This window comes from Microtus oregoni, unplaced genomic scaffold, assembly GCF_018167655.1.
Source record: "Microtus oregoni isolate MIOR12 unplaced genomic scaffold, Mior012 000007F_ref0000211, whole genome shotgun sequence".
NCBI classification, from domain to species: domain Eukaryota; kingdom Metazoa; phylum Chordata; class Mammalia; order Rodentia; family Cricetidae; genus Microtus; species Microtus oregoni.
In genome coordinates, this window is record NW_024543066.1 from 40,129,528 (window position 1) to 40,156,198 (window position 26,671).

At 41.1% G+C, this 26,671-nt stretch overlaps 1 protein-coding gene across 2 annotated transcripts in view; it reads left to right on the forward strand.

Moving 5' to 3' along the window:
- The window catches only part of LOC121450734 (24-hydroxycholesterol 7-alpha-hydroxylase), a 91,165-nt gene that overhangs the window by 41,244 nt on the left and 23,250 nt on the right, over positions 1 to 26,671 (forward strand). For both annotated transcript variants that reach the window (XM_041655999.1, XM_041655998.1), the window contains one exon: positions 17,949 to 18,082. In XM_041655999.1, coding sequence (XP_041511933.1) covers positions 17,949 to 18,082 — 134 coding nt within the window. The remainder of the gene's footprint in view (positions 1 to 17,948; positions 18,083 to 26,671) is intronic.

The following is a 26,671-nucleotide window of genomic DNA, read 5'->3' on the forward strand; positions in this document are numbered from 1 at the left end:
GAAAGTTCCACTCAGACATTTCATAAAGGATGCCAGGGACTGGAGTGAAACATTCAACCAAACATCGCAGACTTTTTGGATATAGGGGTGCCAGGGCTCTAGGCTGACGCCTGGACCCAAACATCCCAGACTCCTAGGATATAGGGGTGCCAAGGGGCTAGGCCGACACCTGGACCCAAACATTCCAGACTCTCTGGATATAAGGATGTTAGCAGCTGGGGTGACGCTTCCAATCAGTGTTGTCACTTGGTTTTGCCGTCAGCCACTCTTCTTCATGAGCTCTGACCTTATGCACACAGCTCAGCTTCACTGATCTTAAACAAGCTGGCCTGTGCAGATGGAATGTTAGCACCTGTGCAGGGGAGTCAGCAGAAGTGAGCACCCAGGATTTCAGAGGTAAAGGAGGAGCCTGTGATCTGTGTAGGAGTGGGCGAGTGGGTGCTCTAACTTTACAGGGAATCTGTTATGTGCTTTTCTTCTTCCTTCTGCACGCTCTTGGCAGTACAGTCATGCCTGTCTTAGAATACAGAGTGCCTGGAGCGGGGAAATAGCTCGCTATCCAACCTCACTTTAAAGCCTACTTTCTGATTCTGGCTCTTTGAATTGTGTCTTAAAAATAAATGGCCAGGTGGTAGTGGCACACACATTTAATCCCAGCACTCGGGACCTTTAATTCCAGCACTTAGAAGACAGAGGCAGGCAGATTTCTGGGTTTGAGGCCAACCTGGTCTACAAGAGCTAGTTCTAAGACAGCTAGGACTGTTACACAGAGAAACCCTGTCTTGAAAAACCGATACACACACACACACACACACACACACACACACACACACAAATGACTTAATCACTGTCTGCCATTTTCCTCTTGCAAAAACATTGATTCTTTCTCCAGAGTTATTAGTTAGTTTCTTACAGAATGCTGTTTCAGTGTCACGGGATGCCATGGACAGTGGTTTGTACCCTGCCACTTGTATTTTATTAAAATACTAATTGGCCAGTAGCCAGGCAGGAAGTGTAGATGGGGTGACCAGGCAGTAAGTAGAGGCAGGGTGATGAGAACAGGAGAACTCTGAGAAGAGGAAAGAGTCAGTCTGCAGTCGTCACCCAGACAAAGAGGAAGCAAGATGAGAATGTTTCACTGATGAAAGGTACCAAGCCACATGGCTAACACAGACAAGAATTATGGATTAATGTAAGATGTAAGAATTAGTTAATAAGAAGCCTGAGCTAATAAGCCAACCAATTTATGATTAATGTAGACCTCTGTGTGCTTCTTTGGGACTGAAAGGCTGTGGGACTGGTGCAGGGGTGGGGGACGGGACAGCAAACCTCAATCAACAATGGGAGAATTAGGGTTCCCTTTTGTGGAACCCATAAAGGGAGTTTAAAAACTAAATCAGAAAGAGTTTGAGGGCCATTTTATTAGAGTTTGAGAGAAGCAGCAGGCAAGTGTTATCGAAGCCATGGCAACAGCCTGGAGGAGGAACATGGGTAAGAGGAAGAAAGCATGTCCTGCCTTCTGGGCTGGGGCCAGCAGTGGAGCTCTGCAGGCAGCTGCAGATGTTTTGAGGTGTTCAGAGCAAGATTGCGACAGCTCAGAGTGTCAAGGGAAGTGTGCTTCAGACTCAGGCCAGTATGTGAAAAGCAGAGAGAAAGAAGTCAGAGGGAAAGTTATTATTTTGCACAGTTAACAGTAAAGATTTGGAAGCAACTGTCTTGAGAGGGTTTCTGGAGGGCATAAGTTTACTTTGTTTTCCTTGAGGGGATAATTATTCCTCCCATTCCAGTGGCTTGTCTTTAAGCAAATATATATATTTGACATGATCTCCTGGCTAGGTGATTGACAGGTGCTGTTGGGTGAGCTTAAGGAAAAGGACAATGATATTTAAAGTGTCTTTGAGATCCATCAGAATAGCATATCTCCATTCAGGCCCTTTTTTTGACCAGTAGGAATTAGATTTTCTTCAATAGGCTTCATCAAAGCCCACCTTTTTATATGATACTTTAAATTTTAAGGAGGGGAAATGTGATGCTTCCATTTCTCCTGTTACCTTGGTAACAGGAGGTGGTGTCTAGAACTGATTATAAGGTAACCCCCCCTCCTTAATGTCCTCCAAGACTGCTGATGTCTCTTTAGCTACCCAATATTTGACTAAAGAAACATTCATTCTTCGTGTTTATTACATATGTATGTATATCTATTTGTATGAGGAAAGGGGCTTAAAATATGAAAAAACAGTGGAGTTATCTTTGAAATCCTTTGCTGTTCTAGTTGACTCATTCCTTCTTAAGTCTAAGAAATTATAGTTTCATGACTTATTTTAGAATTTGTTATTTTTCCTTCTGGTTGGGTGACTCCTACCCACCCTTCTAGGCTTATATAAATTCCAGCCACAGGCGAGAGGAGATGAATTCCACTGATGCCTGAATCCTCTGCTCTGAGACTTGTATTATAGTTATTTATATCCTGATAAATTGTCTTGTGCTCATGTGTCCAAGATCCTTTTAGGCTGTGATTTTTGTCATTTTTATTCCCTGCCCTCCTTTGGAAAGCAATGTGGGATATTAGCACGAGTGCGGCTTCTTGTTTGCTGTAAAGGCTGCTGTGAAGCTGTCAACATGTCTTCCTGTGTTGGAAAAGAATATTAGAATATTTATGATGTTGCAATACAGATGTACAAGCAATGCCAAAGTCACTGGGCAAGACAGTCATTACTTTTTCAAAATGATGCACAATTATCCAACTTGGGAGAGCAAACACACCTGGATGGGGAGCTCAATTCAGTGAGTTTATTCTAATGCAGGGTGGGGCCCATGGCCCACTGCATTGTTGGGACCTTAACCTCTCAGTCAGATGGGATTGGCTAATTTGTGATCAACACAAAGGGGAAAGGTATAAGAGAGAGTGAAGTTTCAGGGATGTCTGTCGTCGGGGTTTAGGCAAACAAGCACATGCATGAGGGTTTCACTAGGTGGAAGAGGGCTATAGAAGACCAACCATCTTTGGCAGAAAAGCCCGTCTCGCACAGTTGGTTGGGCACATTAATTTGTCTGAGACTGGAGTATTGGGAGGTATCCATGAAGACTCAATGAAGAAGCTAACATATCTGTGATGTTAGGTAGCCAATCAGTCATTAACATTGCTCTAGCTCCTCCAGCATCGGTTTGAGCTACATATAACACAGGTATGTTTGAGTGTGCAATGTCAGAAGTATGGGATCATGTTTGCGTCTTCTCTCAATCATTGACTAACAGTAAATTACAGGCAATGCCAATTTCCATGGCAGCAATTTTCCAGACTTCCCTTTTCCCTTGGTAGCCTTGGGCTAGGTGACCAAGATTCACTTTTATTGTAGTCTTTTTTTTATTGTAGTCTTAATTGCTAATATTAATTCTCCGATCACACATTACATGCCACATAATATCTATACCATCTATAGCTGTACCTCTATTATCTATCTGTATCTATCTATCTATCTATCTATCTATCTATCTATCTATCTATCTATCTTCTATGTGTAGGTCACATAATGGCTATTAAGGGCTAAAAGGCCACCACAGAATTCAATCGATTTCTGAAGTTTTGAGGAGCTAGGAAGCTGTTGGAAATGTAACAGAGTTTGTATTTCTAAGAGAGAACATGAGCTTCCATTGGGAAGTAGTTGCGCTTGTGAGTCAGGCCACACTGTAAGTCACAGGCTGGAAGTGAACCTGCATGGTTGTATTCAACTGCAGAGCTGACAGAACCGAGTCCAGGTGAAGGAACCAGCGGACAGATGGGCCACCTACCAGGTAGACGGCCTGCTTCACGTGCCCATCCAGGGGTGGTTATCCTTCATGTCAAAACTGGGGGAAAGTCTGCTTGTAAAATAGAATTTCTTGAGGTAAGACATAGTCTGAAAAATGAATATTTTACAAAACATGGCATAAGTTTGGGCAGGGTTCAGTCTGATCTCGGCAGATATGTAGCATGTTTTAATGTAAGTCAGTACCTGAAATAACAGCATCTAAATCTCTCATTTATACTTAACAAAAATAGTATATCATCTCTGTGTAATTATGACTTTTATCTAGAAATTAAATGTGATACATTAAAAATTTCTTCATTCCTTCCTTCTTTTTTTTTCCATTTGTTTTGAGAAAGGATTTCTCTGTGTACCTGACTGTTGTGAACTTGCTCTGTAGACCAGGCTGGCCTTGAAACTCACAGAGATCTGCCTGCCTTGGCCTCCTGAGTGCTAGCATTAAAGGCATGCACCACCACTGCCAGCCAAAAGTCTCTCTCTCTTTCTCTCTCTCTCTCTTTCTGAATACAAGAGTCATCATTTCTTTTATTTATTTTCAAATATCCTAAGGTTTGATTTTATTGCATTTATGCCAAGCGTTAAACAGGCAGTTTCTAAATTTTACCTGCAACCCCTTCTGCTCCTTTCCGGGCCTCTCTCTGTAGTGGTCTCGGTCTCTACGGGGCTCCGGCTCTCCTGGTGATTACCTTGGAATTCTCCCAAGTGGAGCTTTCTAAATTTAGAGCCACGGGACTGGAAGAGCACACCACAGATGAGCGCTGAAATCCCGACAGACTGCTGCAGAGCCATTTCTCACAGTTTTGACAAAATGGTCTTTTATCAGAAAGATGTTTGAAAATGGTCTTTTGTCTTGTCGAAGAATGCTACTTTATTTTCCCACATCACACTGTAATTTCAGAAACTAAAAATACATGATTAAAACACTTGTTTTCCATCGCTTATACATTTGTACATCATAGTTTTAGCTATTTCCACTAGAAGCAAGCTTTCATTCAGTTCTGTATTCTGTAATGTGATATAAAATGTTTCTACAGTGCAATTAGTCTAATAGTAATAATTAAAATTAAAAACTTTTTAGAAAATTCTCTAAAAGAGGTCAGAAACTTCACCATGCTTAAGTTCAAACATCCCAGGTCAGAAGTATGCATGTGTTAGAACAGGGAGAGGTTAGAACAAAGAGATATGTTACTTTTTTCTCATTAATGTGACAAAATATTAGCCAAAAGCAACTTAAGGGAGGAAGGTTTGTCCTGGGTGAGGTTTGAAGGGATCTGCCCATCACTTAGGAAAATCATGGTGGCAGCAGTGCACAGGGGCTGGTCGCATGTCTGCAGTCACAGGCAGAAATGCACAGTGTCTGGTTGTATGTCTGCAGTCACGGTTGGAAGTGCACAGTGTCTGGTTGTATGTCTGTAGTCGTAGGCAGAAATGACAGTGGCTGGTTGCATGTCTGCACAGGGCTCTGCAGTTGGGGGCAGAGAGGGTTGAATACAGGTGCTCAGCTGGCTTACTTCTTTTTCCTGTTTTTATTTGGTCTGTAATTCCAGTCCACAAATGGTACCGTGTTGCAATGAGGAGCGGGCTGCATCCTGCCGCCTGGCTAGCTTAACCCGCGAAATAACCACATGGAAATTATATTAATTAAATTGCTGCCTGGCCCATTAGCTCTAGCCTCTTATGGACTAACTCTCACATCTTAATTAACCCATTTCTATGAAATCTGTGAATCACCATGTGACTATGGCTTAATGGCAAGATTCTAACCTACATCCGTCTCGGGTCGGGGAATCATAGCGTCTGCCACACTTCCCTTCTTCCCAGCATTCTGTTCTGTCTACTCCACCCATCTAAGGGCAGCCCTATCAAAAGGCCAAGGCAGTCTCTTTACTCAACCACTGAAAGCAACAAACAAATACAGAAGGACCTCCTTCACCAGTGCCACCCACATTCAGGGCCTGTCTTTCCTCCTCAGTTACTCCTCTGGGAAATGCTGTCACAGTCTGCCCAGTGGTGTGTCTTCTAGGTGATTTCTTTCAGGTTGACAATGAAGATAAATTACCAGAGTGGTTCCCTTTGGAATTCTTCCTATCTTATTTGAAGCATTAACCCCAAATGTTGTCACTCCCTACCTTTGGTCTAGTAGAAAAATATTTATTATCTGTATGCTATGGAAATAGGGAACTAAAACAGCAAAGGAAAAAAAAAACAAGAGGAAGGGATGATTGGTGAATTTGTTCAAAAATAATTTCTCTAAATAGTTATTGTAGGGGGAGACCAGTCATTTGGAGAAGTCAGTATTAGGATCTGAATAGGAGGACCTGGCTAACTTAACTGTAATGTCTGTTTATGGAGGGTCCTAACTCATTAGGTCTCCCACAGTTTTAGGATCAAGAGGAATCTGGTTTGAAGCCTGTTTCAGATCTCTGATTTCTAGTACTGATCACCAAACGTTCCACATCCCTGTTTCATTGTGCTGTAGCCATAATCTTCTGGGTGAGCCTTAGCCTCATAGCTCGTGACTGACAGCCTCATAGCTGGGAGCCCGAAGGGCAGACAAGACTTTCCACTGTAGGCTGTTTCCGGACACAGTATAACATTGCCTTCCCATGCCTCATAGTTTTAACATTTTGATAAGGTCAACTAACACTTAAAGATGAGACTTGGGACAACCATGATCTAGGTGGTGTGCAGTGAGGCAGCCCCATACAGAAAGGGCAGAGAGCAGACACTGAGACCCAGGAATCAGGATTCCAGGGACAATGGGACACCCCCTTCTCCTGATGCCTTGTTGCCAGCTGCCACCTTTGTAATGCAAACCCCAGCAGGCCCAGACCTTTTCCTTTTGACCACTCCTCATGCATCGAATGGTTTGTACAACAGGCCTTAGTATACACCTAAGAAGGCTTTCCTTCCCTCCCTCCTGCCTGACTTCTCTTCCTTCCTCCCTTGTGTTCTTATTCTCTCTGCACATTTTAGTTTAGTTTGCCACACACCCTTTCAGGTTGGTGGAGATCACTTACCATACCATATTTAACTATTTACCTGTGTTTTCTTCTTCTATATAAAATATTCACATAGCAGAAGTTGCAGGTATTTGGTCTATTCAGTTATCAAAAATGGCTGGCCTATCATATACTCCTCCAAACTCGCCCTTATTACCAACGTTATCAAACAATCCAATTTATTTATAACAGAAATTATGTATCTTTATTATTTCTCAGTTCATACGGGTTGCTGTGGCACACGCCTCACAGGAATAAGACATACGTGGGAATAGATGGATGGTTCTTCAGCCAGGCTGGCTTGTAGACAAAAGGGCAGACATCTACTATCAGGCTTTCTTTCCAGTGTCTGACCTGAATCCCTAGGGGTTTTCCCTTAGATGCCGTGTGTTACCAAATTGCCCTTTCTGTTTGGTACCCAGGAGATGGCTTCACCAGAGGGATAATGGAGCAGATTGAAAAAATCAGGGTGGTTGAGTGGGGAGCACTCTGATAAAGCTGGGGAAAGGCTACTGTGTGAGGGAGGAGGGAAGAGGGGGGAGGGGGGAGGGGAGAGACTCAACTGCAGTGTTTTCTTACATCTCTTTCAAAAAAGAATACATGTAGAAACCGAGTCTGTGCTTCTGCTTACCATCTGTGCATATTACCACATCTGTGCATGTGCTCTCTGAGTATGTGAGCAAAAGCGTCACAGCAACCGTACTCTAAAGAAGCGTGTTTCCTCCCTGGTCCTGTATTTTCCATGGGTTGCTGAGATTAAAATAGTACATTAGGCATCGCACACTTGACCTGAACATAGAAGTGATAAGGGCAGTGAAGACCACACAGAATTTATCATACTTGTAAACTACAGGACCCGGAATAAAAATTGGCCCTTTGGGCAAACCTAATAATAGCTCATTCTCTCCTTGCCTGTGGGCAGTCATAGACTGCTTTCCATATTTTCTGTATTTTAGATTTTATGAACCATAAAATTTCTGTGGCCTCCTATTATCTGCCATTGAAGGGCAAAGCCAACCACAGATGAGTGTTGATATTTTTATTGGAAGGCAAATATTTATAAAAATCAAGCAGTGAGCTGTGCTTGGCCTGTTGCCATCTTTGCTGAACCACAGTCTTATCTGTGAGATAAGAAAGAAAGGTCAATAGAGATAGATGATAGGTAGGCAAGTAGATACATAGATAGGTAGATGGACAGATGATAGATAGATAGATAGATAGATGATAGATAGATAGATAGACAGACAGACAGATAATAGGTAGGTAGATAGATAATGGGTAGATAGATAGATAGATAGATAGATAGATAGATAGATAGGAAGGCTGCTTGTTCGTTCCCGGTTGCCCAGACACAAAATAGTCACTCAGAAACTATATTATTTAAATCACTGCTTGGTCAATCACTTAAGCCTATTGCTAGATAGCTCGTATATCTAGTATTAACCCATTTCCTTTATTTTATATTTTACCATGAGGCTCATTACTTACCAGCAGGGTTCCGGCTCATCTGTTCCAGGTGGCGGATATATGGCATCTCTTGGACTCTGCCTACTCTCTGTATATATCTTCCAGCCTGGCTATATTCTGTTAAACCATTGACCGAAAGCAGCTTCTTTATTTGTTAACCAATAAACGCAACGCATATACAGAAAGACTTCCTACACCATTTGGATGCCAGTCTGTTTTATGAAGGCCGCTTGTTTGTTCCTGGCTGCCCAGAACCAAAATAATCACACAGAAACTGTATTAATTACAACACTTCTTGGCCTATTGGCTTATGCATATTTCTAGCTCACTCTTATCTCTTAAATCAACCCATTTCTATTATTTTATATTTACCACAAGGCTTGTGGCCTACCAGCAAGGTTCCAGCTGGCAGCTTGTGTCTTTCTTGTCTTGTGGCTCCATGGCATCTTTCTGACTCCACCTCCTTTCTCCCAGCATTTAGTTTATTTTTTCCCACCTAGCTCTGTTCTGCCCTGCTATATGCTCAGTTTCCTTATTCATTAACCAATAAAAGGAACACATATACAGAAGGACTTCTCACACCATAGATAGGCAGACAGATGATAGATAGTTAGGTAGATAGAGAGATAAATATAACATATAGGTAGGTAGGTAGGTAGATATTAGATGATAGATAGATAAATAGATAGATAGTAGGTAAGTAGATAGATAAACAGCAGGTAGATAGATGGATAATAGGTAGATAGCTAGATAAACATAATAGGTTGGTAGGTATACAAATAATATAGGGATGGACAATAGATAGATAGATAGATAGATAGATAGATAGATAGATAGAAAGAAAGCAAGCTTGGCCAGTGGTCTCTGATGTACCAATGCTCAGAGGGAGCTGACAACTTTGTAGTCATAAAAATTACAAAACTAAGGCCTGGTGATATGACTCAGAGGATAACTGTACCTACCACGAAGCCTAAAGACCTGGGTCTATGCCCAGGACCCACATGGTGTAAGGAGGGAACCAACTCTTCCTGAGTTACCTTGACCTCTGTGTGTGTTGCCTGACACACACTCAACCCCCAACACATACACAAATACAATTAGAATGTAATCTTGAAGTGGATGGAATTTCTGGATTAAAGGTTATCAGGGTTGATGAGTTATGACCTAGATTCATGGCTCAGCACGAGAACTAAAAGTCCTTTCTTATACAGGACAGAAATCAAAGCCAGGTGAGTGATGGTGGGTTGGTGTCAGTACATGTACTTGGGCTTCTGACCTGACTCTGATTTAAGTCATCATTTTCACTCTCTAAATTTATTTACTTTTGTGTTTAAATAGAAGAGAAAATTTCAAAATTACTATAGCAATAAGAGCAGTTTTCAAATGAGAATATTTAATGAATAAAACACAAGAGAGTCATTTGTTTGTTTATTAACTGACTTGCTGCACTGGGAATCGAACCCAGGACCATGTACGTGTAAGGCAGGGTATTCACAGATCCCTTCCTTTTCTTTGAATCCGTCACTGTGTTTGTGATTAGAGTATGGCCCGCAGACCTGCAGCGTAACAGCACTGGGGGACGTCCCAGAACTGTCAGTTCCTGGGTCCAGTACATGCAAGGTTTGCACTAAATTCTAATTAACTTAAACATTTCCCCCATAATTCCACAGAATTGTCTCTAAACCTTTCCCATTGTCTGCACGCACAGCTTTTAAAAATCGATCTTCTCTCTTTTTTTTATATTATTTTTTTGGTTTTTCGAGATAGGGTTTCTCTGTAGCTTTGGTGCCTGTCCTGGAACTAGCTCTTGTAGACCAGGCTGGCTTCGAACTCCCAGAGATCCGCCTGCCTCTGCCTCCCGAGTGCTGGGATTAAAGGCATGCGCCACCACCGCCAGGCTATCAATCTTCTCTTCTACTGTTTTAGAATCAGCCCATTTATCCATTCATTTATCCCATCAGTAATAACGTAAAGACTGTTTCCCATGTACGAGACACTGTGTTAGATCATAATCACACATCAGTGGGTATTATTAAATAAATGAGATTCAGAAAGAAATGAAATGTTATTACATTTGGGGAATCCTATGGTAATATTATAAGCTGGATTAATTCCTGTATCAAACCCATGAAGATATAATGGCATGGCGGTGAATTGGGGGAGAACTGGGATGGTTCGGGAGAGGCTCTGTCAGGGGATGTTTCACCTGTGACCTGAAGGGTGCGTGGGAGCCAGCCTTTCAAACAAAGGGCAGAGGGACTCATAATGAGGGTGGCACTTGCCGAGTTAATGACATTTGACAGCTAGGACTTTGAGAGATTTACACACATTTGCCTCTCCAGCCCTGACAGCAACTCTATAAGGCAGATACAGTCACTGTTCCTCCTTTATATTAGGTATGCTAGCTGAGTCAGGTGAACAGGGTAATGTACAAAGGTCACACAGTCTCCAAGATTCCATGTGAGGGGCAATAAAAGGGTATGTAGGCTGTATTTGCCAAAGAGAAAGCAATGGCATTATTTTTCTACACCGAGGCATTTTATACTTCTCTTCAGATACCAACTGGATGCTGTAGAACTTGATCCAGTTTCTGTACTAGCTCCCGGATCTTAGTGGCGACCTTGAAAGTTCAGGGCTAAACCCCACTTTAGAGCCCTCGCTTTAAATAACCACAGAAAGTAGTAGGCTCCAGATCATTCAAACTATGTCCATCTTAGCTGCAAATTGGGGGTTTCCACAACCCTCCTCAAGCCACAGTGATTTGCCCTAATAATGCAGAGTTCAGAGAAACACTTAGCTTACCATCACTTAGTTATTATGAAGCTTGTTATCACCGATGCAGAGGAGTAGCCAGATAGAGGGAAGCATCTGAACGGGGCCAGCAGTGGGATGTCTTGCCCCTTAGAACTGGTGTGTGTGACCCTCCCAACACATGGGTGTATTCAAAAACTCCAGAAGCAATTTTAGGGATGTTGCCTTTCACAAACGTGGTTGATTCAATCAAGAAGTTAAACTCCCCCAGAAGTTGAGGTGTGGGTTGAGGACTCAGAGTTCTAGTCTTATGATCCAGAGTTGATTTCTTGGATAACTTTCCCCTGTCCTCCCAGCATCACCTCACTAAAGTCAGTTCGAGTATGGATAAAAGATGCTCCTCTCTCCCCTGTCACTCAGTGGTTCACCAAAGTTTGAGGAGCCAAAGAACCAAGTGTAAATTCTGTATTCTGTCACAGTGTCAGTCAGAGGCAGCAGGGATGACTGATCGAAAGTTCTAGCAACTTGGCAGATTCCAACCATTTTCAGTCATGGCAAGACAACAGGGGCGATTGTAGTGGAGGAAGGAAGAGTCTCAGTGTTGGCCATTGTGCTCTGAGAAGCCTTTTAGACTCTCTAGCAGAGCTAAGGGAGTGAGAACAAGCTGGGACTTAGGGAAATGTTCAAGACATAATAGGGCTGGGGAGATGGCTCAGTGGGTAAAGTGCCCAGTACACAATTATGGTGGCCAAGTGAGCTCCCCAGCACCATGAAAAGCCAGGCATGAGCACACATGCCACTCCTGGGGTTGCAGTGGAGACAGACAGATACAGAGGACCCTCTGGCCAAGCCAGTCTAGTCAGAATTCTAAGCTCCAGGTGTAGTGACAGACTCAGAAAATACAGTGGAGAACAGGAGAGGAACTGCCCAGTGTCGATGTCTGGCCACCACATGTGTGTACAGAGAAGCAGGTGCATGCATGTACACACACACAGACACACACATACAGAGACACACAAACATACACACACAGATATAGAGAGACACACACACAGACACATAAATGTGTGCATGCACTCATAACCTGAAACCTCTGAGGGAAAGGAGCCTCTTTTTTTTTTTTAAAAAAAAAGATTTATTTATTAAGCATACAATGTACTGCTGGCAAGGAAGGCACCAGATCTCATTACAGATGGTTGTGAGCCACCATGTGGTTGCTGGGAATTGAACTCGGGACCTCTGGAAGAGCAACCAGTGCTCTTACCCTCTGAGCCATCTCTCCAGCCCTTGGGAGCCTCTTATAATCACTGATGGCAACTGATTTTACTTTTGATAGATTTATTATTTTCATTTTATTTATTTTGATTTTTTTATTTGAGTCTCCCTTTGAAGCCCCACCTGGCTTGGAACTGTAGACCAGGTTGGCCTCAAACTCTCAGACATCCACCTGCTTCTCTCCTGAGCAGTGCGGTTAAACGGCTGTGCCCCAGGTCCTGATGCACTGATCTTTGTCAGCTGTGGTGACCACTGCAGATAAACAAGAAGACTCACTTAATGTAGTAAAGTCTTCTTTTAGCTCAGGAATCCTTAGGATTCGTCCATGGTCTGCTGGCTCATTGTCTCTGGTCCTGTGGCGAGACAGAGATGGAAGAAGACACGGGGATGAACTTGGTGCATTGGTCACAGTGACTTACTAAATGATGTCGAGACCAGATTGAAAACAGTGCTATTCCGAGGAATTTTCAAAATGCATTTTTCCTTGAATTGTTCACCATTAAGTTGTATAATCTGACTGAAATTCCATGGCCACACTGAAGATTGCGTAAAGATTGACCTCCACTCCTTTTTTAGGTATCAACATCTATTCATCTCCGGAAAGTCCGGTGTGTCTGTGTTCAGAGGGCGTGCTCTTCATTCCAGAGAAGCCCCCCCTCCCCCACTGTCCCTGTCTTTGGATTCTATAAAAAATAAATAGAAAAGTGAAAGAGCTGGGCATGATGGTGAATGCCTTCAGTCAAAGGTATCAGAAGGATTAAGACTGAGTTCAAGGCCAGACCTGGTCTCCATTTGTCAAACCAAAACAACAAAAACAAACATTAATTGTCAGGAAGGAAGGCCAGACCACTTTTAATATCTCTGTGTGTGTGTCTCTTTGTGTGTCTGTGTACGAGTATCTGTGTGTGTGTGCCTGTGTGTGTTTGTGAGTGTGGCTGTGTGAGTGTTTCTGTGTGTCTGTGTGTGTCTTTTAAAATTAACTTTGTTAACATACAAAGAAATGAGTTTCATTGTGATGTTTTCATACTCAAATATCTCTACATATACTTTGTTTTTTTTTCATTTTTTTAAATTGATTTTATTGAGCTGTACATTTTTCTCTGCTCCCCTCCCTGCATCTCCCCTTCCCTTCAATCCTCTCCCAAGGTCCCCATGCTCCCAATTTACTCAGGAGATCTTGTCTTTTTCTACTTTCCATGTAGATTGGATCCATGTATGTAGGGTCCTCATTGTTGTCTAAGTTCTCTGGGATTGTGATTTGTGAGCTGGTTTTCTTTGGTTATGTCTAAAAGCCACTTATGAGTGAGTGAGTATATATGATATTTGTCTTTCTGGGTCTGGGTTACCTCACTCAAAATGATGTTTTCTAGCTCCATCCATTTGCCTACAAAATTCAAGATATCATTATTTTTTTCTGCTGTGTAGTACTCCACTGTGTAAATGTATCACATTTTCCTTATCCATTCTTGGTTGAGGGGCATTTAGGTTATTTCCAGGTTCTGGCTATGACAAACAAACTATGTTATGCTATGAACATAGTTGAGCACATGTCCTTGTGGCATAATTGAGCATCCTTTGGATATATACCCAAAAGTGGTATTACTGGGTCTTGAGGAAGGTTGTTTCCTAATTTTCTGAGAAATTGCCATACTTACATCCAAAGGGGCTGTACCAGCTTGCACTCCCACCAGCAATGCAGGAGTGTTCCCTTTACCCCATAACTTCTCCAGCATAAGTTGTCATCAGTGTTTTTGATCTTGGCCATACTTACAGGTATAAGATGGAATTTCAGAGTTGTTTTGACTTGTATTTCTCTGATGGCTAAAGGTGTTGAGCATTTCCTTAAGTGTCTTTCAGCCATTTTAGATTCCTCTGTTGAGAGTTCTCTGTTTAGGTCTGTACTCCATTTTTTATTGGATTATTTGTTCTTTTGATAACCTATTTCTTGAGTTCTTTGTAATTTTGGAGATCTGTCCTCTGTCTGATGTGGGGTTGGTGAAGATTATTTCCCATTCTGTAAGCTGCCGTTTTGTCTTGTTGACCATGTTTTTTGCTTTAAGAAACTTTTTGGTTTCAGGAGGTCCCATTTATTAATTGTTTCTCTCGGTGTCTGTGCCACTGGGATTGTATTTAGGAAGTGGTCTCCTGTGCCAATGCGTTCAAGTGTACTTCCCACTTTCTCCTCTATGAGGTTCAGTGTGGCTAGCTTTATGTTGAGGTCTTTGATCCATTTGGACTTGAGTTTTGTGCATGGTGATAGATATAGGTCTATTTTCATTTTTCTACATGTTGATATCCAGTTATGCCAGCACCATTTGTTAGATTGCTTTCTTTTTTCCATTTGATATTTTTTGCTTCTTTGTCAAAAATCAGGTGTTCGAATGTTTGTGGATTAATTTCCGGGTTTTCAGTTCGGTTTCATTGGTCCTCCAGTCTGTTTTTATGCCAATACCAGGCTGTTTTTAGTACTATAGCTTTGTAGTAGAGTTTGAAGTCGGGGATTGTGTTTGGCTATCCTGGGTTTTTTACTTTTCTGTGTGAAGTTGAGTACTGTTCTTTCAAGGTCTGTGAAGAATTTTGCTGGGATTTTGATGAACATTGCATTGAATCTGTAGATTGCTTTTGGTAAGATTGCCATTTTTACTGTGTTAATTCTGCCTGCCCAAGTACATAGGAGATCTTTCTATTTTCTGGTGTCTTCTTCAATTTCTTTCTTCAGAGATTTAAAGTTCTTGTCACAGAGGTCTTCCACTTGTTTGGTTAGAGTTACTCCAAGATATTTTATGCTATTTGTGGCTATTGTGAAGGATAATGTTTCTCTGATTTCTTTCTCAGCCCATTTATCATCTGTGAAGGAGGGCTACTCTTTTTGTTTTTTGTTTTTGTATTTGTTTTAGTTAATCTTATCCTGCTACATTACTGAAAGTGTTTATGAGTTGTAGAGGTTCCTTGGTAGAATTTTGGGGGTTGCTTATATAAACTATCATATAATCAGCAAATAGTGAGAGTTTGACTTCTTCTTTTCCAATTTGTATCCCCTTGATCTTCTTTTGTTGTTTTATTGCTCTAGCTAGGACCTCAAGATCTAGATTGAATAGATATGGAGAGAGTGGACACCCTTGTCTTGTTCCTGATTTCAGTGGAATGGCTGGGAGTTTCTCTCCATTTAGTTTGATGTTGACAGTTGGCTTGCTGTATATTGCCTTTATTATGTTTAGGTATGTCCCTTGTATCCCTGCTCTCTCCAAGACCTTTATCACGAGGGGTTGTTGTGTTTTGCTAAAAGCTTTTTTAGCATCTAATGAGATGATCATGTAGTTTTTATTTTTCTGTTTGTTTATATGGTGGATTACATTGACAGATTTTCGTATGTTAAACTATCCCTGCATCTCTGGTATGAAGCCGACTTAATCATGGTGGATGGTGGTTCTGATGTGTTCTTGGATTCAATTTGCCAGCATTTTATTTAGTATTTTTGCATCAATGTTCATGATTGAGATTGGTCTATAATTCTCTTTCTTAATAATGTCTTTATGTGGTTTGGGTATCAAGGTAATTGTAGTTTCATAAAAAGGATTTAACACCGTTCCTTCTATTTATATTGTGTGGAATATTTGAGGAGTATTGATATTAGTTCTTCTTTGAAAATCTTGTAGAATTCTGAGCTCAAACCATCTGGTCTTGGGCTTTTTTGGTTGGGAGACTTTTGATGACTGTTTCTATTCCTTTAGCAGTTATAGGTCTATTTAATTTGCTTATCTGGTCTTGATTTAATTTTGGTAAGTGATATTTATCCAGAAAGTTGTCCATTTCCTTTAAGTTTTCCAATCCATAGAATCATTAGGTCATCTTTCTAAAATCTGTACTATGTTCTTATTCACCTCCTTGTTGCCTTTATCCATCTGACCTCCTGTAACTGACTCTTTCCTATAAATATATATTCCATAACACTCTCTTGTTCTCCCCGAGACTCTTTCTTCCCTCTCCTAGTTCCTTACTACAGTCATATCCTATGTATGTGTTATACATACATTTCAATATAGATTCTGTGCTTAAGAGAAAACAGACCATTTATTTCTTTCTCAGTCAGCCTTATTTTGTGTAATATAATGATCTCCAGCACTTAAAAAAGATTTATTTTTATTTTATGTGTACATGTGTTTGCCTGCATGCATGTATGTGTTCTCTGTGCTTGCCTGGTGCCAGAAGAAGGTGTTGAATATGCCCGGAACTGAAGTCACTGGTTGTGGTAAGATCTGGGAAACAAACCCATGCCATCTTCATGAGCAACAAGGTCCAGTGATCTCAAATTGTATCCATTTTCATTCCTCTTTCCACCTGAATATAATTCCACTGTGTGTATGTACCACATTTTCTTTATCCCTTTATCTGCTGATGGATGTCTAGGCTGTTTCTGTTATCTTGACTGTTGAGACCAGAGCAACAGTAAACAGGGATATGCAAGTATCTCTGTGTGTACGGCTTAGAGTCCTTTGGGACCATACCCAGGAGATGAATAGCTGCATCACTTGGTAGTTCTGTTTTAGTTTCATCAGGACATTCCATACTGATCTCTGTAGAGGCTGCACCTGTTTCCTCTCCCACTAGCAATGTAGACAGGCTCTGCTTACTCTACATACATGCAAACATTTATTTTCATTTGTTTGTCTGATAGCCATTCTTACTAGAATGAAATGCAATCCTAAAGTATTTTTTGAGTGTATGTGTGTATGCATGTGTGTATGTTTGTATGTATATGGATATATGTTTGCATATGTATGTATGTATATGGATATATGTGAGTGCCTATGAGAACACCATGATACTTATCTTCCACAGTTGGGTTTATTTTGCAATGTAATGATCTCCAGAACTTAAAAACATTATTTTTAATATATGAGTGCTTTTATCTACACATATATATGTGCACCATGTACATGCAGTGACTCTGATGTCTAAAAGAGGGCATCAGATCCCTGGAACACTCTACATCAGCTTGTGGTTGGTAGTAGTCAATGGTAGATGTCTTCTACAAAGCTTTTCTACCTTATTTTTTAAGACAGGTGTTTCAGTGATCCTGGAATTTACTGATTCTGCTAGACTGGTTGGCCTGTAAGCCCAGGGATCTCCTTCTCTACCTTCTTAATGCTGACATTCAGCCCCACCTAGCTTTTTCCATAGGTGCTGGGGATTCAAACTCAGTTCCCCATGCTTGCATGGCAAGTCTTTACCAATTGAGCCATCTTCCAGCCCTTTAAGGCAGTGTTGATTTGCATCCCCCAATGGCTAAGGATGTCCAGCACTTTTTGGAAACCTTTACTTTACTGGCCTGCTGTATTTTCCCCTTGTGCTGCCAATCTTTGCCGCTATTTCGTTAAATGCAATGGGGGTTTTGACAAGGAAGAATGAGATGAGGAAAACGGAACTGCTTTCCAGACAGGTACCATCTTAGCCATTTTGTAGCCACAGGACTGTTACAGCTAGGGTTAGGTGCCAGTCCATTCTGGCAAAGGAAGGAGACAGAATCAATACATCCCAGCAGCACTTTCCTTGGTGAGCTTATCCTGCGTTGATGAGCTTGCTCAAAATCACCTTCTGCTCTCTCTAGCGCATCTTTCCTTTAATCTTTAAACAATTCTCTTTACAGGGAAAGATAAGATTGAAGTGTCTGATGATGACTTGAAGAAGCTCCTTCTAATTAAATGGTGTGTTCTGGAAGCCATCCGCTTGAGAGCCCCTGGTATCATTACAAGAAAAGTAGTCAAGCCAATTAAAATTCTGGTAAGCTTTGGTTTTGTTTGGACGTGATGAGCCTTCTAGAAAAAGTATGCATTTTGTTAAAGTTTTCTTGATTGATATATTATTGATTTCTTCAATTTATTATAACTGAATAGAAATTTATATGTGTGTGTGTGTGTGTGTGTGTGTGTGTTTGTCATATACTTTGAAATATGTACATATTTTGTAATGGCCAGACCAAGTCATTAACCTGTATATTATTTCAAACACTTAATCATTCTTGTGTGAAAATATTCATGCACTCTGTGAGCAGTTAGTACACTATTTCTAATGATGGCAACTACATGGTACACCATATCTCTTGAATACATTCTACTCTTTATATAGAATTTTGTATTATTTGACCAACATTTCTACCACCCAGCCCCCAAGAACTACATTTCCAAGCACTAGTCCTGTGAGCCGAATTTTTACCTTTGAGATTACCAGCCTCTTGTCCCTCTGGGCCTGGCTTATTTATCCTCAAGCTTCTTCTGTGCAGTTGTAGAATTTCTTCTATCTTTTAAAAATCTGAATGATGTTTCATGTACACATGCATACCACTTTCTCCTCATCCATCTGCAGACCGGCACACTTTGATTCCATGTCATGGTCACTGTAAAGCGTGCTGCTGTGAACATGAATATGAAGTTATCTTTTTGACATGTTAATTTTATATCCTTGGGCTGTTAACTTGGTAGTTGGTTAGCTTGATCACACAGTAGTTCTACCATTAATCTTTTGAGGGACCCTTATATTATCTTTTACATGGCTATACTAATGTGCATTTAGAAAAAACAGTCTCCAGTGGTTCCCTTTTTGTCTTTGTCCTCTGACGCTTCTGTTTCATTTGATAATACAATTCTAACAAGATGGAGATAATATCCTACGAGGTTTGGTTTTTCATTTCCCTGACAATGATAGTACAAGTTGTTTGTTTCTATAAACTTGTTGAATATTTTATGAGTCTTCTTTAGTAAATATTTTTATGTTTATGCATATGTGTGTTGGGCATGGTGGTGATGTACATAAATTCAGGAGAGGGTGATGGATATCCCGAAAGTGGAGTTATAGGCAGATGCAAGCTGCTCAGTGTTGGTGCTGGGAATCAAACTGGGGTCCTCTAGCAGATACTGCAGGCAGATACAACTGCTGAGTCATCTCTCCAGCCAGTACAATGAGCCCTCTAAACTGCTGAGTCATCTCTCCAGCCAGTACAATGAGCCCTCTAAACTGCTGCGTCATCTCCTAGTCAGTTCTTGACTCTTCTTTTAAGAACTGTGTGCTTAGATCTTTGTATATTTTGTAGGTCTACTTTGTTCTTACTAAGGAGTTGTGTGAGCTGCTTGTATTGGAAACTAACCTTTTATCAGATGTATGCTTCAGACCTATCTCATCCTATCCCATAGGTTGTCTGTCCACTTAGCCGTGTCTTCCTTACTTATATGGAAGAGTTTTAGTTGAAAGTCATCTCGTTTGTGTGATTTCACTTTTGTTGTCTCAGCATTTGGATTTTTCAAATCCTCATTTCCCAGATCAATATCGGGGGGAGGGGGGTTCCTCTATGCATTATCTAGCAGTTTCACACACACAAGTTTAATCCATTTGAGTTGATTTTATACACTGTATGAGATAAGAACCTAATTTCTTCATTTGCATATTGATACCCAGTTAGCCCAACACCACTGCTTAAGAAAACGGGCATCTGTATAAGAAGTCATAAATGAATGGATCAATTTCAGGGGTCTCTTCTGTTCTTTGTGTAATTGGTTTTGTGCTCTTTTTATTACAGTGACTTTTTAGTATCTTTTAGGTCATGTGGTACACTGACTCCAGCTTTGTTAATTGGGTTAAGATTCCTACAGCTATTTGGGGCCTTTTTGTGATCCCTTGTGAATTTTAAGATTTTACTTTTCCAGCTGGGCGGTGGTGGCACATGCCTTTAATCCCAGCACTCGGGAGGCAGAGGCAGAGGCAGAGGCAGGCAGATCTCTGTGAGTTTGAGGCCAGCCTGGTCTACAAGAGCTAGTTCCAGAACAGGCTCTAATGCTACAAGTAAACCCTGTCTTGAAAAAAAAAAAACAAAACAAAACAACAACAACAACAAAAAAAAGATTTCATTTTTCCAATGGAAAATGTCAGTGGGTTTTGATAGTGTACTTACGTTCCCATGAGTCCCAAGTGACCCTATAAACAGTACGTTAAGTGACACCATCAGAGAGAGATTTGTCTTTTGGAAAATATTGTCACTAACTATAAACTTTCGAGTAGAAATTTGGCCATGTGATTCTGTATCAGTTATATAATGTTGTTTAAGCCAAGCAGGTGGACTTCTGTCAGCTGACTCAGTGGTATTTATTTTTACAAATGTTATTTCGAGATAGAATTCTATATGTGCATATGGGGATTTTCAGTTACATTCACCGCTCCTCTTCCCCTCTAGTTCTTTTCAGATCATTTCCCCTGTCTTCTTCCCAAACTTGGTGTCCTCTTTTTTAGTTAACACACACTGAATATAGTTAATGCTGCTCATATAGCCATGAATGTAGAGCCTGGATAACCTGTCAGAGGCTACACCTTAGAGAAAATGGGTTTGTTCTCCCCTGGTAGCCGTCAGCTGTACATAGCTCCTCCGCTAGGCGTGGGGACCTGTGTGCCCCTCCCCCATCCATGTTGACTTGAGCCTGGGCATACCTTGAACATGCAACTATAGGAGCTCATGAACGCACAGCTCTGCCACATCCAGAAGACGCTATTCCTTCCCGGTCTCTTAGAATTCTCCACTCATTCTTGTAAGTGGACAGTTCTCTCCCACCTGCCAGTTCCTAAATGACCGCTCTGAGGCTTAATATTAATTGCAAACTTTTTAGCCTATTAGCTCAAGCTAATTATGAACTAGGTCTTACAACTTAAATCATCCCATTTCTATTATTCTGTATTTACCATGATCTCTGTGGCTTTTTACCTCATGTCTTGCTTCTGCTGGTATCTCCCTGAATCTACCTTATTTCTTTTTGTGTCTATTTTGATTTCCCTCCTGGCTTTATTCTGCCTGGCTATTGGCCAAATCAGCTTCTTTATTAACCAATGATAATAAGGCATATTCACAGCATACAGAAGGGCATCCAACATCATCTCCCTTTTCTGTCTAGTTAAAAAGGAAGGTTTTAACTTTAACATAGTAAAAATACATATAACAAATTGGTCATCAAGAAAGAATTACAGGGGTACAATATTTAGTCTATTTCTATTTGACAAAATTAAATAAAATATTATATCATCTGTTTCATCTCTTTGAGTCTAATGTTTCATATCTAGTTTTTCTTTTATCATAACTAAGGAAAATTACAATTATATCTATCTAGTCTTCAACTCCATTAGAGTCCCGTGAAGGATATGATGTTACCTAAGTAACTGGGAACTGCATTGTAAGCAACTTCCAAAACTCTAGAAATGACAGAGATATCTGGCTTCCTGGACAGTTACGCAAAGTTCTTTTGTAATGTTGGGGCATTCATTTTTAGCCTATAGGCCAAGAATGTCTGGCAGATTTGTCAGTGAGGCAGGAAATCTGAAGGACTGTCACGCCTGTTTTGGCAAAATTTGTCAGTCCTTTCTTCTGTGTCCTGCAGAATGTCTGGCAGACTCTTTCATGAAGCAGGAACCCTGAAGGACTGCCCCACCTTGTTCAGCAGTCACTTTTCTGTGGGTCAAACATGTCCAGTTCATACAGCATATTATCAAGCAGTCCAGGCAAGAGCTTTTTTTTTTTTTTTTTTTTTTTTGCACAAATGACTAATCTTGACACACTGAAAGCAAACTTCTTAAAGAGCTTCTTTTGATGCCCATCATCCTCTTGAAGTAAATGGTGCTTCCAGGAGCAGGCATCTCTCACTGTTGAGAAATGTCTATGTTCTTAAAACATTTTAAATTCTCCTGATTCCCCAAGTCCCCCCTCCTTCCCTTCTACCTTTTCTCTCCCCATCTCCCCTTACCCCCATCCCACCCCACCCCCAAGATCCTAATTTTCTCCCCGGCAATTGGGTCTACTTCCCTTAGCCAAGAGGATAACTATATGTTTTTCCTTGGGTTCACCTTCTTACTTAGCTTCTTTAGGTTCACCTATTGTAGACTCCGTGGCCCTAATTTATGGCTAGAAACCAATTATGAGCGAGTACATCCCATGTTCATCTTTTTGGGTCTGGGACACCTCACTCAGGATAGTGGAGACAGAGACAGAGACCCACACTGGAGCACTGGACTGAGCTCCCAAGGTCCCAATGAGGAGCAGAAGGAGGGAGAACATGAGCAAAGAAGTCGGGACCACGAGGCGTGCACCCACCCACTGAGACAGTGGAGCTGATCTACTGGGAGCTCACCAAGGCCAGCTGGACTGTGACCGAAAAAGCATGGGATAAAACCGGACTCTCTGAACATGGCGAACAATGAGGGCTGATGAGAGGCCAAGGACAATGGCACGGGGTTTTGATCCTACTTAATGTGCTGGCTTTGTGGAAGCCTAGCCAGTTTGGATGTTCACCTTCCTAGATATGGACGGAGGGGGGAGGACCTAGGACTTACCACAGGGCAGGGAACCTGGACTGCTCTGTGGACTGGAGAGGGAGGGGGAGAGGAGTGGGGGGAGGGGTAGAAGGGTGGGAGGAGGGGGAGAAGGGTGGGAGGAGGGGGAGGGAAATGGGAGGCTGGGAGGAGGTGGAAACTTGTTTTTTGTTTATGTTTTTTTTCTTCTTTTCTTAATAAAAAAAATTATTAAAATAAAAAAAACATTTTAAATGTCATATTCTGTAAGTCTTTGAAGTGTTTGAAAATTACCTATCTATTTGGTATATATCTCTGCATATCTAGAAAACCTAACTAATACAACATAAGTTTGACTATTATAGATGACTAATAATTTGTATTTTTAACTATATATTACATTTTTTTCAATGAGCTACATAAAGATAATACCTTAAACCAGAGTAGAAATATACATATAGTATAACAAAATTGACCTGAAGTTTGTATCAATAAACCAAAATCCATACCAATATAAAGTATTTCGAGATTGACAGTTGTTTTTGGATTAAAGTAGATTCAATAATCTGCTTTTTTATCATTTATATATCACACCCCCTCTTTTCTTTAGGAAGAGATTGGCTATGACCATTAATCATTTATAACCAACCCCTTTAAATGAAAATGAAAATTTATAAACAATATCTTGGGAATTTGGGTATAGTTTTCTATAATAATTCCTGCTTATTGGGTGTGCTGTTAATCATATGGGAATCCTGAGAAAAATTAGAATTATGGTTAAAACTTGGTTGTAGCACTCTGTGAGACTGGATACTCTTATCCAGTTGCCATGAAGCTGTTCTGGATATTGGATCACCTGTGTCATTGCTCCCATGGAAACCTCTCAGGGAGTCTTTTTTGATCAAGCCACATTAGCTAGAAGAATTCACAGCTCTTCATCTTCTGTGGAAACAAAAGCAGAACCTCTTTTCCAAAGCAACATATCCTTACACCCAAATCTTTTTTTTTGGGGGGGGGGTATAAAGCTAACCGTGCTTTATTAACTCTTATAACATATATTACCCCGTTATTCTTTTTTTTTTAATTTTTTATTGAGAAAAAAAGTTTCCACCTCCTCCCAGCCTCCCATTTCCCTCCCCCTCCTCCCGTCCCTCTCCCCCTCCCCTCACTCCTCTCCCCCTCCCTCTCCAGTCCAAAGAGCAGTCAGGGTTCCCTGCCCTGTGGAAAGTCCAAGGTCCTCCCCCTCCGTCCAGGTCTAGGAAGGTGAACATCCAAACTGGCTAGACTCCCACAAAGCCATCACATTACGTAGGATCAAAACCCCATGCCATTGTCCTTGGTTTCTCATCAGCCCTCATTGTTCGCCATGTTCAGAGAGTCTGGTTTTATCCCATGCTTTTTCAGTCACAGTCCAGCTGGCCTTGGTGAGCTCCCAATAGATCAGCCCCACTGTCTCAGTGGGTGGGTGCACCCCTCGTGGTCCTGACTTCCTTGCTCATGTTCTCCCTGCTTCTGCTCCTCATTGGGGACCTTAGGAGCTCAGTCCGGTGCTCCAGTGTGGGTCTCTGTCTCTATCTCCATCCATCGCCAGATGAAGGTTCTATGGTGATATGCAAGATATTCATCAGTATTGCTATAGGATAGGGTCATTTCAGGTTCCCTATCCTCATCTGCCCAAGGAACTAACTGGGGACATCGCCTTGGGCACCTGGGAGCCCCTCTAGGTTCAAGTCTCTTGCCAACCCTAAGGTGGCTCCCTTAACTAAGATATGCTTACACCCAAATCTTGAAGTCAAGATACCTTCTGTTGGTTTAGCTTAGTAGCCCCACAATCATTTGATTGTCTCTGCAGTTGTTGTTCCTTTCTTTTTAGCATTTAGAAAATTAGGTTAATAAGGCATTATGTAGTCTATCTCTGAGGGGTATTTATTACCCCCTTTCTTTTAAAGTGCAATTAGATATTTCTAAAACTGCTTGTCCTGTAGGATTATGTAGTATACCTGTAACATGCTTTATATTATAATACGCAAAAATCTTTTTTTATTTACTAGTGATATATGCTGGAGCATTGTCAGTTTTAATTTATGTAGGTATTACCATGATGGCCATGACTTCTGATAGGTGTGTAATTACAGAATTAGCCTTTTCAGAACTCAAAGCAGTTGCCCATTGGAATCCTGACTATGTATCTGTTATATGGTGTACATATTTTAATTTTCCTATTTCTGAAAAATGAAGCACATCCATTTGCCAAATTTCATTTCTTTGCATACCTTTAGGGTTATTTCCTGCAGGTCATGGAATTTGATTATACAGGAACAAGTAGGATATTTTTTCACAATTTCCTTGGGTTGTTGCTGAGTGATGGAAAAATTCTTTTTCAAACCTTTGCTATTTACTTAGTGTTTTTTATGGAATTCTGAGGCCTCCAGCACATTTTCTATTAATAACTGATCGATTTCATCATTACCTTGTGCTAGAGCACCTGGTAGACGCATATACACAGAAAAGGGGAAATGTTGTGGGTTATCTTTTTGTATGCTGTGAATATGTTTTATTACCATTGGTTTATTTCTTTATTAAAAGAAAATAATTTGGTCATTAGCCAGGCAGAATAGAACCAGGAGGAAAATCCAGAGATATAGGGAGAAAAGGGGCAGAGTCAGGGAGACGCCAACAGTTGCTGGAGAAGCAAGATGTGAGGTAATACCATAGCCACGTGGCAATTCCATAGCCATGTGGCAATGCATAGATTAATAGAAATGGGTTAATATAAAATGTAAAAGCTAGTTAGTAATAAGCCTGAGCCACCTGTCAAGCAGTTTGTAATTCATATTAATTCTCAGAGTGGATATTCAGGAACTGGCGGGCAGGAGAGAAGCCTCCAGTTGCACCCTCTTCTTGCTATTCCCTGAGCCTTGCAGCAAGGAGATGTAATATAGACTTATGGACATACCATCTCTAGGCATATACTCCATTAACACCTATTTCTTGCTCTCTGATTCTCAACAAGTATCTTTGAGCAGGACATGAGAGAAGTGCCTCTGAATGCCTGGGAGAAGTTTCTAGCCACAGGTGAGCATGCATGAGAAGAGAACAAGAAGGGCTTGGATCAGCTAGGCACAGGGATGGCAGTGGAGTGAGGGCAGGTTGGGGGAGCTTCTCCAGGTCACCATAGAGAGTCAGTGCATGTGGGAGACTGCAGTGAACTATCTGAGACTCAATCACCAGAACCAAAATCTCACCAGAATGATCTGGCTCAGGGGCCTTCAATACCCAGGAAGACCACATCAGTTCTCTCCATTCTCTTGTTTACCTTTCTTTATCCACAGACTGAGAGCTTTTGGATTGATACCAGGGGATTTTGATAGACCACAAAAGAGATAAAAATCTCAATTTGTAAAAATTCCAGTTAAAATGTTTGCACCCCCAGGAAGACAAAGTTAGTTTCATTGATCTTACATAAACTATAGCATTTTGTTTTACTGGGATTTGGATAGTTTTACTTTTAATTAATCTATCGATTACTTTAAACTGTGAATGTGCTCTGAGAGGAAGTTGTCTGCCTGTCACAGTGAAGCAGAGGAATGTGTTTGTTCCTCTGAATGTTAGTATAATCCCAATTGAGCTTCCACTATGCACCATTGTACTCTGGTTCAAAAGATAATTCATAGATTTAATATAGATGTCTCTGTGTCAGTGTCCTGATGGCTTTTTCAAGCAAACAAATTTCTAAAAACTATGTGTTCCTATTATTTCATTTATTTTAGAAATTTCGTGAGTGGTCATTTCGGGCACGGTGTTAGCGGAGGCTTATTCTGAGGAGGACACATGTGTACCTCAGCCTGGCCTGGAACTTCTGATGACTCTCCTGCCTCGGCCTCTAAAGTACTAGGGTTGTAAGTTATTATCCACTCTGCCTGGCTTATTTATGGTCTTTTGCTGTTGTTTAAAGTTTTGGTTTATGCAGGCATACGATTGCTCTTTGTTTCTTTCTGGGGTAACAGGGATAGAACTCAGGACCTTGTGCGTGTTTGGCAAGCACTCTGCTAC